Source organism: Crocodylus siamensis, chromosome 3, assembly GCF_052110815.1.
Source record: "Crocodylus siamensis isolate JL-2025a chromosome 3, ASM5211081v1, whole genome shotgun sequence".
Taxonomy (NCBI): Eukaryota; Metazoa; Chordata; order Crocodylia; family Crocodylidae; genus Crocodylus; species Crocodylus siamensis.
This window is the reverse complement of record NC_143397.1, coordinates 31,483,775-31,502,540: the sequence shown is the minus strand read 5'-3', so window position 1 is coordinate 31,502,540 and position 18,766 is coordinate 31,483,775. Positions and strand designations below refer to the sequence as shown.

The window sequence follows — 18,766 nt, the reverse complement described above, 5'->3', positions numbered from 1 at the left end:
CAAGGCTTGGTTTAGTGGCCTGAGCCTAGGACTGGGAGCCAGGAATCCTAGTTTCTAATCCTACATCCACTTTGAGTCCTTCAGTACTCCTGAGCAAGTCTCAGTTTCCTCACACGTTATAATACTAGTCTAATAATAGCTACCTCCCTCAGAGATATTCTGCTGATTAGTGTTTACAGACCACATTGCAGGTAAAAGTACTCATTATTGACAAAAGTAAGCTGAAAAGGGCCGAAAAGAATTCAAAGCATAAATCTGGCAACGAACCTTTATGATGAAACAGTTGACTCAATAAGAAATCAACGAGGGGAAACAGTACTTACCATGGTTGCTTCACTGAGCAGTTGTAACTGCAGGGATTCTAATTAATTAGGAACTAGTTAACCACAGGGGCATCTACACATGCACTTTACTGCAGAGTTAACTAATTACCTAGGCAATAAAGTATCACCGTCTACACATGCAACACTATTAGGTTGGAGTAAACTAATTAGCTCTGCCATAGGATAGTACTGCCTGACACAAGTACTATCGTATGCTGGAGTTACTTACTCTACCACAATGCAAGTGTAGATGGTGACTGAGAACGGCTGGGGTACAAGGATGCTACAGTGTATGGAGTGCCTGTTGGCTAGCCCCACACTGTAGCACCCTCATGCCCCAGCCAGTCCCTCCACTGGGGTGGAACAGCGCCAGGCTGGCAGGCTGACCCCCTGGGCCCCCTGCTGGCTGGGGCACCACCTAGGCTCAACATACTGTGGCCCTGGGTGCACATGTAAATGCTGCTCCCAGGAGCAATAAACTCTGGCACAAACTATATCAGAGTTTATTCAGCCGTGCTAATTGTGCATGTTGATGTACCCCACAAGAGCAGCTATGCAGTGCTCCCAAACTGCCTGGAAACCAGGTTCTCCAATCTGGGACATATGCCCTTGCCCCTATGTGCATATATATATTTTTTTTTTCTGCTTCTTTTATACACACATATAATATATATATATATATTTTTCTGCTCCTTTTCTTTATATATATATATGTCTGGTATATATTTTGCTCAAATATATGTATATACATACACACATACACACACACACACGCATGCACGCACACACACACAAACACACAGAGCCTAGTCTCAAAGGGAAATTCAACAGGATTTTTACTAAGATCAGAAAGGAGAATAGAATAAGAACCGGTAAAAAAAAAGTATTTTGAATGTTTGTTTTTTAAAGGAGACAAATGTTTCTGCTATCTCCAGTTAAATTCCGCAGACAGGTACCCCCTCCATAGCTTCATACCTCTTCATTGGCTTCTTAATGTCTTCCTGTTTAAGTAAAAGAAATGTTTAATCTGACAGAAGGCCAAGATAGGAAAGACATATCAACCTTTCCTAAAAATCATTTTAATGATTTAATCTGTGAATCTAAGGGTGAATACTAACCACTACTTTAGCACAAGAGTACTCAAAAATATTTTTTTGTTCTTCAAGTCTAATAGCATTATAATATTGTTCATGTGAAATGAAAATGGTCCCCATGCTATCACAGAGAACTCATAGATTTAATTTTTGTGAATATTTGCACATACTTTTTTGTATTACTTGCCCTGTTTACCCTATAGTGAAAACAGTACAAGCACTGCACCATGAAAACAGTGCACCATGAAACCTTTCTCAACAGAGCTTATTGGTAAGTTGGTAGGTATAAGTAGCCTCTACTTCTCCTCCTTTTGAAAGGGATATCTCCCAAGTCAAGTAAATGACCAAAGCAGCCAAGTGGCGTGAGTCAAATTTCCCAAGCTCTCTGGGTAAAAAGGTATTCGTATATTCCCCCTCATCTGAGTTCACTGTGGACCAATCTCAAAATCAAAGTTAGCACTCTAATTCCTATCAACAGAAACAGAATTGGAGTCACCCTCCATAACCAAATGATATCTTTAGAGTACGTGTCCATAATGTAACGTTACTATGCACACATATGTAACATAATGTTAAAATGTACATTGTGATGTTAATATTTTATTACTTCAACTAAGAAACTACAGATTATTTTAAACTGATCTGTTTCAGGAGTTGCCCAATAAGGACACTTGTACACACGATGAAAATTGCCTATTTTTGCAGTTTAATTGCATCATGCTGTACACGTGGGGGCCTTTTTTATTATTTAAATGAGTTTGCTACATTGCAAACTAAACCACATCTGCATGTAGCTTAGTTTGCAATCTAGTTATTTGTAATATTGCAGCCTTCAACTCCCCCCCAGCCCACCCCCCCAGGAGAGGCAGGCTGGAGGCAGAAGCGGGGAGGGGCACAATCTTTTGTTTGTTTGTTTTTTGTGAAGCCTACCTATTTGAGCGCACGGGTCAAGTCCCGGAGGACTGGAAAAGGGCCAATGTGGTTCCCATTTTCAAGAAGGGGAGGAAGGAGGACCCGGGCAACTATAGGCCAGTTAGTCTCACCTCCATCCTTGGCAAAGTCTTTGAAAAAATTATCAAGGCTCACATTTGTGAGAGCCCGGCAGGGCAAGTTATGCTGAGGGGAAACCAGCATGGGTTCGTGGCAGGCAGATCGTGCCTGACCAATCTAGTCTCTTTTTATGACCAGGTTACAAAACGCCTCGACGCAGGAGGAGGGGTGGATGTCGTATACTTGGACTTCAGGAAGGCCTTTGATACGGTATCCCACCCCATACTGGTGAACAAGTTAAGGGGCTGTGACTTGGATGACTGCACAGTCCGGTGGGTGGAGAATTGGCTGGAGGGTCGCACCCAGAGAGTCGTGGTGGATGGGTCAGTTTCGACCTGGAGGGGTGTGGGCAGTGGGATCCCACAGGGCTCGGTCCTTGGACCGATACTCTTTAATGTCTTCATCAGCGACTTGGATGAGGGAGTGAAATGTACTCTGTCCAAGTTTGCAGATGACACTAAGCTATGGGGCGAAGTGGACACGCCGGAGGGCAGGGAACAGCTGCAAGCAGACCTGGACAGGTTAGACAAGTGGGCAGAAAACAACAGAATGCAGTTCAACAAGGAGAAATGCAAAGTGCTGCATCTAGGGAGGAAAAATGTCCAGCACACCTACAGCCTAGGAAATGACCTGCTGGGTGGCACGGAAGTGGAAAGGGATCTTGGAGTCCTAGTGGACTCCAAGATGAACATGAGTCGGCAGTGTGACGAAACCATCAGAAAAGCCAATGGCACTTTATCGTGCATCAGCAGATGCATGACAAATAGGTCCAAGGAGGTGATACTTCCCCTCTATCGGGCGCTGGTCAGACCGCAGCTGGAGTACTGCGTGCAATTCTGGGCGCCGCACTTCACGAAGGATGCGGATAATCTGGAGAGGGTCCAGAGAAGGGCCACTCGTATGGTTAAGGGCCTGAAGGCCAAGCCCTACGAGGAGAGACTAGAGAAACTGGACCTTTTCAGCCTCCGCAAGAGAAGGTTGAGAGGCGACCTGGTGGCTGCCTATAAGTTCATCAGGGGGGCACAGAAGGGAATTGGTGAGTATTTATTCACCAAGGCCCCCCCGGGGGTTACAAGAAATAATGGCCACAAGCTAGAAGAGAGCAGATTTAGATTGGATATTAGAAGGAACTTCTTCACAGTTCGAGTGGCCAAGGTCTGGAACGGGCTCCCAAGGGAGGTGGTGCTCTCCCCTACCCTGGGGGTCTTCAAGCGAAGGCTAGATGTGTATCTAGCTGGGGTAATGTAGGCCCAGCACTCTTTCCTGCTTATGCAGGGGGTCGGACTCGATGATCTATTGAGGTCCCTTCCGACCCTAGCATCTATGAATCTATGAATCTCCCATGGCCAGGGGACAAGCTGCCAGGGGGCCAAGTGGCCCCTGAGCTGTGAAGAGCCCCACTCCTTCCTTCCAAGGTGGCAGCACCCCTTGGGGCCACCTGGGTGGGCAGCTAGTGGGCAGGTACTTCCCAGGCTGGGTGCTTCCTGAAAGCTGGGGTAGCACCTGCCCTCTAGCCACCCACCCAGGCGGCCCGGGGGTACCACTGCTGCCATGGAGAGAAGGTCCAGGGCCCCCACAGCTCATGGACTGCCAGCAGCTCATTCCCTGGCAGTGGGAGAGACACGCAGGCTCCACAGAAAAAAGAAGGATCAGGCCCCTTGCCGCCTTTTTTTTCAGTGGAGCCTGCCCACATGAGCAGCCACTGGGTGGTATGACCCCTTAACTATGGGGGGGGGGGCTGGTCCTACTCTTCACAGCAAAGACCCCCAAAGTTTACCCAGATGCCCCCAAAGACCACCCAGGCGGGGTGCTAGCTGTGCAGGTGCTGCCCCAGCTCACAGGCAGCATCCATCAGATCCAACTCTTCCCTGAGCCACCAGGAGCTGCTCCCACCCCACCCAGGCAGCCCCAGGGGGTGCCACCACTGCGGAGGGAAGGACCGGGCCCTTCACAGCGCAAGGGCCATGCAGCCCGGTGGCAGCTCATGTGGGCAGGTTCCACTGAGAAATAAAAAGCAGCAAAGGGCCTGATCCTTTTTTCTTTTCCTATGGAGCCTGCCTGCCTCTCCTGCGACCAGGGTTGAGTTGCCAGCAGGCCCTGAGCTGGGGCGGGGGGTGGGGGGGACAAAGCTTCCCTCCACACTGGCAGCACCCCTGGTGGCACCCACCCACTAACAGTCCACCCAGACAGCCCCAGGGGGTGTCACCACCATGGAGGGAAGGACCAGGCCCTCCCACAACTCAGGAGCCACTCAGCCTGCTGGCAGCTCATCCCCCAGTCAGGCTCCACATGCACACACACAAAAAAAGACAAGAAAAAAAAAGGCTTGGGGCCCTTACCGTAACAGTGACAAAAGTGCCCAAATTGAAATGGTTGGTTTTTAATCGTCACAATTAAAAACCCACTGTTTCAGTTTAGGGGACTAAACCTTGTCATGTGTACAAGTGGCCTAATACACTGCAAAGTTAATCCAGTTTGGTAGATGCCTAACTTCAAAACTAGTCTAAAGAAGCTATTTATTTAGCCAGGTGGGCAGAGCAGTAGAAGTGAAAGGTGGAGGCAGGAAAATGATTGAGCCACTACAACTCTGTTTTCTCAGATCAAGTTAAGCATGTCTTAACTAATTAATATGCATATGAGAACAGCAAAGCCATATATATTCATAATTTTTAAAGGCGATATAAACTAGATAGGCAGCACAACATTTTCGCTTGGATGCTTGATACTCATGGTCTACAGAATGTTTTATCTGATATTGGAAAAGAAAAAAGGAAGACTTAAAGCAAGGTCTGAATGCTGGTAGTCATAAGATTAACGTATGTATCAAGGGTCATATTCTGTTCCCAGCTGAATTGGTTGATGTAATTTTATTGATATGGGTGGAGCTTACCTGGACTTACATCACTGTAATAAGAGCAGACATTGATTTGTACTTTTTTTATAAAAAGACAGGGAAGAACAGCCTATTCTATCCATTAAAAATCTATTCTTATCTCATTAAGAATGAGACCATATTAAAAATTGTAATATTTATTTTAGTTGGTGTAGACTGAATATGCTATTCTGGATTTACAGCCCCATCAGTTTGGCATGCAACAATATAGTAGAAAGAGATATTAAGCTGCATGTCCACAACATTAAAAATACTTAATTAAAATCATACCAGTTCCCAAATTACCAAATTTGGTGACCCTAAATAAGGCATGTAGATTTCTACATAAAATCTAAATAAAATTGACCTGATTTTCAGTAATGCGAAAAATCCGCAACCCCACTGAAAGTTAAAAAAACTCAGCCCATCTGTCTGCATATAATTGTCCTCCCTACCCCACTGCAATGTTATCTTATCTTAGGTAACTCCCAAGTTTATAAACAATTACATAGACCTATTTAGTCACACAGAGGAAAACTGCAAATGCAGAGAATTTTGGCATAATGCTCCTGTATAAACTAGGTGTTCAGGTTTGGGCTTTTTTTTATTTGAATGGATATGCAAGGCATACCATAAGCAAGAAACCTTCATGCTCTGGCTTTTGTATGTCAGTCATCCCAGTCAATTGCAGGAATTTACAAATGCAGTAGAACCATATCACATCTATTTTTAGTCAAGGAAATGGTTTCCTTTTAAGGACAGCAACACTTGCTGTCATGGCAGTAGGATATTTTATGGCAGGTAAAACAGACAACATTGTGGCATGTTTGCAACTGGAAAGGGTTCTGATCTGGATCCAGAACAAACTTCCCTAAAGTCAACAAGCATCAAGACTTGGGGTTTTAATTAACTCTTTTTCTGTGAAAGAGACTGGGAACAAAGTATAGATCCAAATGTAGAATCAAAGAATCCTACGTGTTTGAATGTTTGCATTCTGCATTTTGTTTTGGACCCATCACTATTAATATTATCTCTAAAATACAGAGCAATGCTAATCTGGGTGAAACTATTGTAGAACACCCTACAAGTCTGTTTTTTCCTTAGTCTGCCATCTTACTCTTTCAAATTTTACTTTTACTTGGTGAGTTGCACAAAACCAAACATCATCAAGTAAGCCTCAGTCAAAGCCTGGGTTTTTCTTTTATTTTCACATTGATATAATGCATAACAAAAATAAATGTGATGCCAAACCATAGGATCAGGTAGTGGTTTCCTCAAAAATTGGTAGAAGGTTTATGCCACTTGGTATACATGAGCTGAGCTAGAGGCTTGTTATAAATGGTTAAACTGTGTGTCTTTGTGGTTTCAAGGTTCAGCTTCATTGTGAGCATTCTTAATGCTCTAGTCATTTTCTTTCATTTCCTTTTCCCTAAATATGCACTCTCCTGTTGTTTATATTATCACAATCAAGACCTTTAAACTAAATTGAAAGTATGATTCTGGAAGCAACATGCTATTTTAAAAAAGGATGAACAAACTATATCGTATGTGTTTTTCTTTACTATAATTCCTTTGATTAATTCCTAATATTATTTTTTATCAGATAGGATGGACCCTGAATTGGCTACTTGGCCAATTGCTCTAAAATGGTCTCTGCACTCTTTGTTCAGCCAGGACTAATAAAATTTAACTGCTAGGCCAATATCATATCTCTGTTTATAGAAGTTTTCAGATTTTGTCCCAAGTTTCTGCAGATTATAGATGGACCTTGCTTTTAGTTTATCATAAACAAACCTTCAACTGTTGGTGGATTGCTGACTCGTAGTGTACACAATAATGACTGTAGATCAAATCAACACTTTGAAAATCAGCACTCCTTCTTAAAGTGCTAAGTAGAGTCTTTATGCAAACCGAATAACTCTAATGGTGAGGATATCCTCAATGACCTAACTCCTACTTGTGGATTGAAAATTAGGCCTAAGAAGGCCAATTGCCAGATAATGCTGTTACACTGAGACTTGTGTACAAACTGAAAGGTTGAAGTGCACCCTTTCAGCACCAGGATTCATTTCCAATGCAACCACTATCCTTTCTATGACTTATACCAGAGGAAGCAATATTGCCACAACCTCTCAGCATTCTTTTTCACACCCTGCCTGTAGACAAGCGTATTGTGCTGTCTGGAGTGTCCTCTTCATCAACACATTCCATGCAGCTTTGCCGCGGCAGAACCTGACTTGCGCCTGATGACAGGCAACTAAAATCGTTTGAGAGAAGCTTTAAAAAAAGCAGCATGTCATCTCACACTGTACTGTGGTCACTTTAGCTTAACTGTGAAATACAATTCTTTTGAATGCAGAAAGTCCCACAGATAACCTCCTTGGAGAATGATATTAGAGGACAAGTTATGTCTCTCAAATGTGTGACAAACTATTGGCAATTTTAGGTTTGCTTCCTGTTTTAACTCATTATAGCCACTTATTATACCATTTATAGGGTATTTACAGAAAGCACAGATTTAGCCATAGCGACACAAATAATGCAGTTTAAACTAAGAATCCTTTGAAACCAAACAAATATAGGCTTAAATTCTCCAGGGCAACTAGTAAATTTATACTAACAGAGTTGCCCCTGCTTTTATTTTCCAAACAAAAGTATAAAAGGGTATATGATTATCAGGAAGTATGAAGTACCCACTCTCTGAAAATCAGATTGCTATTAAGTTGGCATCACAAATAATTAGTTACTGGGGTTGGAGAAAATGCATCAGTATTTAGTAATGTGAAGTCTGAATAAAAATAGTGAAAACAGACAGCTCAGAGATCTGTGTTAGTAAGACTCAGAATTCTTCAGCTCTGGGTCGCTGCTTTGAGTGCATCCTAAATTGATAGAGACCAACAGTCATTTTCATCTGATGGTGGTGTGATGGCTTACATGGAAGGAGTTGTTATCGTAAGTTTATTTACTAGACCCTTCTGACACTTTTTTTTTGGACACTTATGATAGAGAGGCCAAGGACTGAATACTCATGTAGCTTGAATTCTCCCCTGAATACTAACAGTGATTCCTCCAGGCCAAGAAATATCCATAAAATTGGATCATGTTGCTTTAAGATTTTAATGAATTTGGGAGTAATAGATTGTGCATGATTCATCCCCAAAAACCTGTTTTGCATGATCACATACAGGAATGTAGAGAAGGTTTGGGCAAGTATACTTCTATGTTGCTAATATGGGCACTGAGAAACACCCAGTTCCCTAATGCTGTGCAAGAGCAATCTTGTAGTGGCCCAGCTGGATCTGCATGGATTCTTAAGAAAAAAGTTGCAAGTAGCAATACTTTGCTGCATTTCCATAGCAGCATCAACAATAACACTTCTATAGCTCTGCATATCTTCAAAGTAACTGTACAAATATTTGCTAGATAATGGTTAGCGTCATAAGGAGAACTGACAACTGAGCAGACTGTGTAGTCCTTTTGATAGAGCACCAAGCCAAGAAAAGCTATGTTCCTTTCCCAGCTGTATTATTAGCTCATGAGTTGACCTTAGTCAAGTCACTTAAACTCTTTTTTCCTGCAGTTTCCCATCTGTATTTCTAGATAAAAATATTCACTGATATAAAGTGTTTTGAAAGTTTCTGGTTAAAATAACTAAATGGTTATTAATTAGTTTTCCACTAAGAGTTGTTCAAAATTATGGAAAGTATTTTTCAGTCACAGCACGCCTCTAAAGTAGGAAAATATAGTATTACCTTTGTTATATAGATGGAGAAATTAGGATCACGACAGAGTTAACTGGTTTACAGAGTGTGTTGTGTCTGTGAGTGTTCCCAATATGTACCTAGGTCTATAGAGAAGTATTTAATCAAGCTTAACAACATTAAAGACTGAATTTTGTTCTGTGCACTGCCACCATAGTCAAATTTCTTCCTACAATGCAGATCACAAAGCCTAGAACAAGGCATATGGAAGCTGAGGAGAGACCTTTCTTGGTTGAGGGGATCCAGTTATGGTACAAATTTTTAGACAGATCAAATCAATCCAGAATTTGACAATCTGTAAGAATTTTGTAAAACCTTCCTCTTTAAGAAAGCATTTCCATCCCAAGTATAGCATTTCATGATACTCCCTTCTATTCAATAAAGCCATATCAATCAACCAACTTCTTTTCAACCTTCTGACAGCATAGCAGTTTCTGGCTATGGTTGTCTCTCAAAAATGTTAATGAGAGGTAGGCAGTGGTAGTGGGACTTAGGGAATTATGTCCATTCTTTTGATCTCCCCTCTAGGCTGGGAAGGTAAAAGGTGGTGCCAAAATAATGCTCATTCATGTCTACACCTTGAATTTTCCCCCTCTCTTCCCCACTCCCATCTAACTAGAGAAATTAACTCCAGCCCCTTCCCGCATTGTGCACCTTGGACATATAGAACCTCCAAGATCAATCAGAGATTCCCCATGCAGTTTTCTTTCCCACAAACAAGCAGCCAGCTCTACTAATGAAGGGAGGTGAAAATCATGGATTTCCTTTATTCTCACTCCTCCCTGCCCACACTGAAATACTGTGATTTCCAAGAGGTGAAAGGATCAAACAACACCAGTGACTCCTCTGAGGAGGGGAGAGGTAGAAGTAGAAGAGTCATTTAGGGATGTCAGAATATGTTACATAATGAATTAGAAAGTAGTGAATAACAGTCATATTAATATTTTCACCTCTATGTCCCAGAGTTAACCACCCACTGAGATACATAAGAGAGCTCAGACCCCTGATCACCTTCAGTTTCAGGAAGATTACACAGTTTTTTCTTCTTTTTTCTTCTTTTAAATAAAAGCCTAGATTTTGGAGCACCATTCAGCAATGGGAAGTGGATCAGAGCCTATAGTACCCTGCCACACTGAGCTCAGTAACTTTTGTCAGTTGTTCTCAAAACACTGCCCGAAGTACTTGAATCTGTGAATCCTACTCAAGCTTTCTGGAATCCTTTCTTTGTTATCAATAAGCTTTGGATCTGAACCACTGACTTTTCAGTGTGATATGCACTAATAATCAAAGTCATGAGGTGCTGCATTTTAAATAAGTAAGCATAAAAGAAAAAAAAGAAAAGCATTAAAATTAGAATGTAATGTATCTTTTAACAGCCGTGAATAATATTTAAATATCGGGGTACACAGATTTGCATAGTGTATACTTCAAGAAAACAAAAAAGGACATAACTATGTAAGAGATGGAGGCATTTTTGGACATTGAGGACAGAAGCAATCCAGTGAATTTAGCTGGACGCAGACATTGACAAGTGTGGGACAGAGCAAAGCAGGTTTACTGAAGAATATCTGGACGTGGAAAGAAAAATGCGAAACTGCCATCAGTATCAAAGAAAAGCAAGTCGGCAAAAGCTGGACTGCAGTTCCCAGTTGGCCGTGTCCTGAGGCTCCTCAGAAGAGGGCACTATGCTGAGAGAATTGGTGCTGGAACTCCAGTGTACCTGGCTGCGGTGCTGCAATATCTGAGCGCTGAAATATTGGAACTGGCAGGAAATGCTGCATGTGAAAACAAGAAAGGCAGGATAGGACCACGACACATCCAGCTGGCAGCGAGGAATGATGAAGAGCTGAACAAGCTGTTTGCAGGTGTGACCATTGCTGAAGGTGGGGTCAAGTCCAACATCCTTTCCCAGCTTCTCCCCAAGAAAACACACACAGCTGCTCTTCCTACAGGGGAAGAATCCAGTCTTTGATTGATTGATTTATCTTTCTTTCCTCTTGTCTCTTCCTAGTTTGAATTTTGCACTTAAGGACAATGAGAGTCTCTCTAGATACTATTTATGTATGAGATGTTGATTATGATGAATATTACCCAGGCCCGCTATTTTAATGGTTGTGTTTTTTTGTAATACTTGTAATAAACTTCCTGAATGCAACAACTTAAAAAAAAATCCAGTCCATTACTTAAAGGCTATGGACAGAAATTTCACATAAACTAGCATAAGTGATCAAATGCAGATCATATCTGTAACACAAAAAAAGATCAGTACGAATAAACTGTTTTCAGAATGGCTGAAACAGTTTAAGATAAACCTGAATAGATGTAGTATCAGACTTAACTGATTTAGGTTAAATCAGTTTATTGAACTTCTGTCCCACATACCCTCCAGATTCAAGTTAACTCACAGTCCCTCAGCATCCCAGGATGCTTTGCACCTCCCCACAAACCTGCCCTTGCAGGATTGGCAGGGTAGTCTTTGTGCAAGTTGTCTGCTCCAGCTGAGCGGGGAGGTGTGCTCTAGCACCTCCTGGATTCTGGTCTGAGCCACTGCAGGCATGTGGCTGCATTTCTGAAATCACAAGTGAATGTCTGTTTGCTGCTTATAAGTTCAATCTATGCATCTTAGACTAAACTGCAAAGATTGAATCGATTCAGCCTCAGGCTTTCTGACTGTCTGTACTTAGCCAAAAGGACACAAAACAGGAGAAGCAGGAGTCTAAATAGTGTGTGGTTCTGACTCACCCATTTTACAGCTGCGAACTCAGTTGCCAAATTAGTCACTATTATTTTGTGAACAAAAGGAATGGTTCATCTCTTTTTGTAAAAAACTGGAACAATTAGTTCATACTTAATGAAAATACAGAACATGTTTATTTTTAAACAACTGGGCACAAGTAGCTGATACTCAGTAGTATTTTCAGTGCACATCTATATGGATGTTTCAAATTTAAGTTCTTCCTGTAACAGTAAAACCAGGAATGTCTAAAGTTTATGTGTGCCTGTTTTAAAAGATTGCTTTTTTTTTTTTTGAAAGAAGCACAAAATGTCTGCCAAGCCTAAAAATGATGCAGATCATGTTTCTATGTCTGTTAGGTGGTGCTTACCAGGCAGTCTGGCTCTTGTCAGTAATTTTTCAACTGCTTACTGTGGTGGAATTACAGTAGAGAGTTAGGAGTGGGGCTAGTGGGAGGGATTCTTTGTCCCAGTTGCATTTAAAATTACATCTAATCTTATCAAGGAGCTTGTCATTGTTTCTGGCTGCCTGTAGTAGGTACAGTACTGCTTTTGTTCAAGTCTGTTGCTTTACCAAATAAAGGCAGGCACTGCTTGCCTTTCTCATACAAGTAGAGCAATTGATTTCAGTGGAATTACTTGCTTGAGTAAGGCCAACAGGATTTGACAATTAAAGTGTGGAAAAAAGAGATCCTGAATAATATTATTTCTGAACGCTATGTGCTGATAGAGAAAAACTTAGAGAGATAGGCATAAATATAGAAATATTTACATTTTAAATACTGAATACGTTTAAAATTATTAAGCATGTAAAAGAATAAAAAAATCTAAAGGGGACAAAATACAAATTTGAGTTAATTAAGATTAAAAATCTTTTCTTTTTTTTTTTAACCATATGGTCAGAATTGATTTTTAAGTCACACTGGTGTCTTAAGTTAACCACCAAAATAATTTTTTAGGTACTTAAATAGGTAGATGGAATTTTTTTGCCAAACATGCATGATTCTAAATAACTTCCATTAGAAATAATGAGTTTTCCATCCCTCTAAAAAATATGGCACTTATTTAAGTATTTAAATATAGATTTAAGTATGTAACTTCAGGCACCCAGTTTGGAAATGTTGCCTTTAATCCCTCAGTGCCTCAGGCTTCTCATCTGTAAAATAGAAGTAATTTGTGTCTACCTCCTAGGAGGGCTGTGAAGTAAGAGTAATGTTTATAAAGCACACTGGAGGTGGTAGTGTATGTAAATGAAAAACAATACATTTTAATAATGCTGTGATCAAAAAGCATTTCACATGGCAAAGAAGAGCAGGATGGAGTCCTTAAAATCTGAGACTTAAACATGGTAGAGATCACTTAACAGGCGTTGCTTTTCATTTAACTTTTTTAGTAAGGAACAATGGCATTAAACCTAACATAAACAGTTATGTACTGCAAAAAGTCATATAGCTTTAATTTCTGCCTTTTGCATTGCTTTTTCAGTAAAAGTTCATGATCTTTTCTTTGATTATCTCATGTGTAATCTTTTAGAGCTACATGCTCAGCTGGCATCACATTTTTCCTGGTGGGAAGTACTATAAGCTTCATCATCATGGTAGGTGTAGTAAGAAGTATCAATGCCTTCATTTTAGAAACTTGCCCTGACCAGTACTGAACAAACTAGTGACACTGCAACACTAAGAACAAAACAGTATTATCAAGCACTAAACAGACTGCCAGTTTGCCTTGTGTCAATAAGGATTCTGTGTTAAATCAGACAGAAATAATTGGTATTAAGATTTACTAAAAATTCCATTAATGTCACTTTAAAATTAAGATGCAAAATGTAACTTGTTCAAGCAGGTTCAGTTTAATATCATGAAAGAAACAGTGTATTTGCCACAGCTATTTGTAGAAACAGAACTAAAAAAAGTCACATTCAGAATGGGAGAACAGAATTTTTAAATCCTCTTTTACTTGAGCAGAAACATTCTAGACAGGAACCTGTGCTTTCAAAAGATTACTTTTAATAACACTTTGATTGTTAATACTGGGCTGCTAAGTTTCTGAAAACACAGTGTTACATTACTTATGGTTATTACTTTCTCATGTATATACTAAGCTCAGGATAGATGGGTGCATTGTGGACAGTCAGTCACTGAAAAGCTTGCTCATTGTGCACCATTGGTCCAAAAAGCAAGAACAAAACTTAGTAGGTAAAAAATAAAATAATACTGACCATATCAAAATGCCACAATAATCACTGACTACACAATCACCTGGAGCACTCTATTTAGTTCTGGCCACCCACTGGCTAAGAAAAAAGAAGAAAGAGATGGATGAAACTCTCCATATCATAGTAGTTGTGAGAGATTAGGTCTGTTTAATTATGAGAGGAGACAAAGAGGAGGAACATGACACAGATAGATAATAAACGACATATAGGGAAAGCTCAATTTACTCTGTCTCATAAATATGTCAACAATGGCTGAGTCTGAAAGTAACAGGCAACAGAATTGAAATTGGCATAAAGAAATACTTTTTAAAAAAAAAATTGTAATTCACTTGTGGAACTTAATTCCACAAGATACCATTGAAACCAACACCCAAGTAAGATTTTTAAAAGGCTAAATGTGTACGGACCTAATGTGAATATCTACGGTTACATTAGACAGGATAAAATCATAATGGAAATAAAACTCCTTGCTTCAGGGCATAAGCAAACCACTAATTGAGAAGAGTATGTTCATGGAGAAGTTACTGCCTAATTGTTCATTATGGGGATTTTTGCATATTCCTCTGAAGTGGTATTGGCCATGTTGGTTGGCAGGATATAAAAACCTTAATGGTTAGATCCAGCATGATAATTTTTCATCTTCCTATCATTTCACTTCATCTTTAACTCAAATAACTGTTACCAGCACTGATTCATTACTACCAAACAAGAGAAAATGAAAAAATTCTGGTTTTGTCCATGTTTTTTGTATATCATGTATAGGGCTCATTGCAAGTCCAATAGAAGTATTTCTACTTTTTTCAATAGGTTTTGGATGAAGTTCATAATTCATGTCAGAAGAAACCAATTTTTCCAACATTTTAGGAGCAGTCTATAACCATATTAGAATAATAATAATATTGGCACAGTTTTATCATTTCCATTTCATAAAGATGGGGTTTCGTATATATTATGTAACAGAAATAAAAAGTTCTTCAGCTTGATCTCATAATGTATGTATGCTACACAATTAGAAGTCTATGCCTAAACTTAAATTTATGGTCTTCCTCTAGTAAATAACCAGATACTGCTCTAAATTCGGCTCTGAGTTACCTCCATGGACCTTTATTTTCCTTAGTAGGGTTGCACACGAAATATCTATTCTGTAGTGCCTTACAAAGAGTAATCCTTACAAAAGCCTTTATGTTATTAAGTATTATCATTTCTATTTAACTGATGGAAAACAAAGCAATTAAATATAAACGGTTTAAATATAATTGTCTCAATTTAGAAAACACGACCAACATTTATAAATTCGGTTTCCCGAAGTTAGACACCTACACTTATAGTTCCACTCTTATATAAAGGTGATGAATATCTACAATCCTACTGATTTCCTTACATTTTTTCTCAGCACACACAAAAATCAGATCACTTTTATTAATTGTATAAAGGGTCAAACAGATTAAATGCTTATACAGCTATAAAGCATAGGGAAACCTTACAACAGTATAGCTGAATCTGATATAACTAAACTTCAGTAGGCAAAGCTAAACCACAGTAAATGTTTCTTAATGTCATAACTGGGTAAATTACTGTGGTTTAGCTTCATTTATTGCAGAATAAGAACAGATAAATGAAGCAATTACATTAGATCAGCTGATATACACCCTTCCTCCTTTATTTACGCCAATGTAATTGTACATCTGTCCTTGCCCTAAGTATAGATGTAGACAGCTAGCTTTAGTTACCCAGTTTGAAAATGTTGACCAAACTGACTTTCCCCAATATTAGTCACAAAATCACTAGCAGAGCCACGCTTACAAATGGTCAGGATTAGAGTTCTTTAACCTTGGAGTGAATAAATGTAATGTGCTTGGAAGACAATAATGGACTGGTTTGGGCGTTGTTAGGTCTAGTCAGTGGCAATGTGTAGGGGGTGCCTGGGGTGCACGTGCACCCCCTGAGAGCACTGGTACACCCCCTGACAGGCTGCACTACCTGCATAGGCAACAGGCGGGGGGGACAGGCAGGAATGCCAGTCTCCCCATTGCAAGCACTGGCCGGGGACCATAAACAAGCACCGCGGCCACTTCCAGGAACACCGCAATCACTTCTGGGAGTGCTGCGGCCACTTCCCAGGCAGCACAATCGGCCATGGGGGACTCCCCCTCTCCCCCATTCGGTGAGATTGGCAGTGGAGGAACCCCTTCCCCCTCAGTCGCTGACTGGTTGTTGGGGAGGCACGTGCTCCCCTGACTAAGGTGGAACCCATCACCCGTGGCTCTGGTAAAATAATTTGTACAATAAGGACAGGAAGGAGACAGTTGTTTGAGCTGGTTTGCTTCCAGACTAAAATTCAGAAGCTACCCAGCTCAAAACTGGATTGAATATAATATGTTCATCCTTTTTACAGGTGCTAGAATGGGACTGGTTTCATATAGGGTGTTTATAGACATTACCTTTTTCTCAGTTTAATCCAGACTACAGCTGTCACTATATACACATGGACACCTGTGGTCTAAATTAAAATTGACTCCAGTCTGAATTAACTAATCTTCAACGAATGCATTAAAGTTAATGCAAACAAGATCAGTTCAAACTAGGCAATTTAAATTATATTAATTAACATGTATATACAGCAGGTATCTAGGGCTTGCTATTGCTCATACCCACCACCAGGCATAGCAAGTGAATGCAGTTTTGTGGCCCTGATTGTGAGTAGTAGGCAGTGTCCAAAACCCTCTGCCGTTTCTACTGTAGAAGTGTGGAAATGCACAAAATCCTCCCTGTTAACTGATCATCTATTAACCCTTAGTTTGAATTTAAATTTTATTTGAACCGTGTGATGCAAATCAGTTAACATGGTGAGCATGTTACAAATGTCTACAAATGGCCAATGAGTTTCTCTCACTGAACCAGGTATTTATCTTCTGCAATGCGGCAACTTTGGTGCAAAGGATGGTAACATGAAAGAATGAGTAGCTGGTAAAACCTTTTCTATGAAAAGCTTTTAATGTTAACATGATTCTGCCCATGTTCTTGGATCTGTAATATCTTAATTTGCTAATCTGAAGATTCTTCTAGCCCCTGGTGAGGACTGATACATTAGAGCCCAGAATATAAAGGTCTGGTTGTTTGGGCTTTTCTTTTCTTTTCTTTTCTTTTTGCATTATTATTTGGATTTTTATACATGTCAGTAGTAGTAGTTTATTTACAACTTTTGCTAAAATGATATGGTAAAATTAACAATAAAATTATATATTATATAATAATAAAAGTACATGCTTTGTGATTGTTGGTAAAAGCGTGCAATAAAATTACACATTCTACTGAGATTTGCATAAATCCCCCTTTCCCCAACCCTAGATTCCTGTCTAAGACATTGTGCAGCCCTGCCACAAAAAATAATTTGTTTTCATACTGCAATGATTCATATTCAATTTTTACTATGCTATAGTCAGTTGTGGTTTTTTTCATTCATAATTCAGAGTGGGTGGCAGAAACTTTACACTTGTACAGTTGTTAGTTTTCCTCCATAGGTATGAATAAAGGAAACATAATGTAATTTCTAGATCATGCAACACCATGATTTTAACACCACCACATTTTAAAGCCCTCAGTACAGCTCCCATTGACATCAAAGGAAGTTGTGTACACATAGCTGAGGTAGTGCATGGCCCTTGTTTTGCATAAGAGTATATTATCTCAGGGCCTGAGGATATAAAAACCTGAGTACACTATTGGGCCAAATTTGTTCTCGGTGGAAGTGTCTACACGAGATGCTTACTAGGGCTGTGCAAAACAGCACCATTTTATTTCAGTTTCTGTTTCACCATTTCAATGGGACAGTGTTTCATTTTGAGTTTCATTTCATTTTGAAGCACTGTTCCATTTCATTTCGTCAAAATTGTTTTGCTGTTTCGGCTCTGTTTCGACGTTTCGCCCATAGGCTATAATGGGGAAGCATGAAACTGCCTATAACTTTGTCATTTCTTGCCTGATTCAGATGAAACTGGGATGGCAGCCCCTTTGGAGGCTATGAAGTCTGCCAAGCTTTAAAGAGATAGGTGCAATAGTTTCTGAGAAACTGTACCTCAAAGTCTTGAAAGCAAAACACGTGTCACGTGTGCGTGTTAAAGCACAGTGGGGTGAAAACTGCAGGCATGGTAGCTCCTACTGAGGGCACAAACCCTGACAAGTTTCAAGGCTATAGGAGTAGGGGTTTCTGGGAAACTGCACCTCAAGCTGCTGATAAGCAAAACTTGTGATATGTGACTGGGTGTGTGTGTTAGGCACAGCTGTTTTTCCTTCCCTCCCCCAGAGCACTGGGCTTGGAAGGAACCTCAGGGAAGGATCACAGTTACCGGCCAGCTACACATGTCAATATGAGAGCAGTCCATCCCCCCTCTTCCCCCTCCTTTTCCTTACTTTCTGTTTCCTTGCAAGCAAGCCCAGCTTTGAAACTCAAAACATTTTGAAACTTTCTAAATGTTTTGAGCGCTCTCATTTCGTTTCAAGGCTTTGTTGAAGCCTTTCATTTCATTTGGATTTTACTGTTTCAAGCTTGAAACAAGTCAAAACAGTGTTGAAATGAAACACCCAGAGAAATTTTGCACAGCCCTAGTGCTTACTGCACATTAGCCTAATAATGCTGTACAGTAGTGTGGTGGTTTAAAACCATGGTAATAGCCTACTGCAAAATTTTATTAGGCTAATGTGCAGTAAGCATCACA

The 18,766-nt window shown here is 40.3% G+C and overlaps 1 protein-coding gene across 1 annotated transcript; it reads left to right on the top strand.

The window, feature by feature from the left end:
* The first annotated feature begins 9,274 nt into the window (after positions 1-9,274).
* LOC149868141 (histone H2A-like) lies at positions 9,275-11,072 on the top strand. Its single transcript, XM_090037235.1, has 3 exons — positions 9,275-9,351; positions 9,629-9,637; positions 10,664-11,072. The coding sequence occupies exons 1-3, from the start codon at positions 9,275-9,277 to the stop codon at positions 11,070-11,072; spliced, it is 495 nt and encodes a 164-aa protein (XP_089893361.1).
* Positions 11,073-18,766: the final 7,694 nt, after the last annotated feature.

Excerpts from the sequence above, each read along its gene's own strand:
- LOC149868141 (XM_090037235.1), top strand. The coding sequence starts at position 9,275 with ATGCAGATCACAAAGCCTAGAACAAGGCATATGGAAGCTGAGGAGAGA.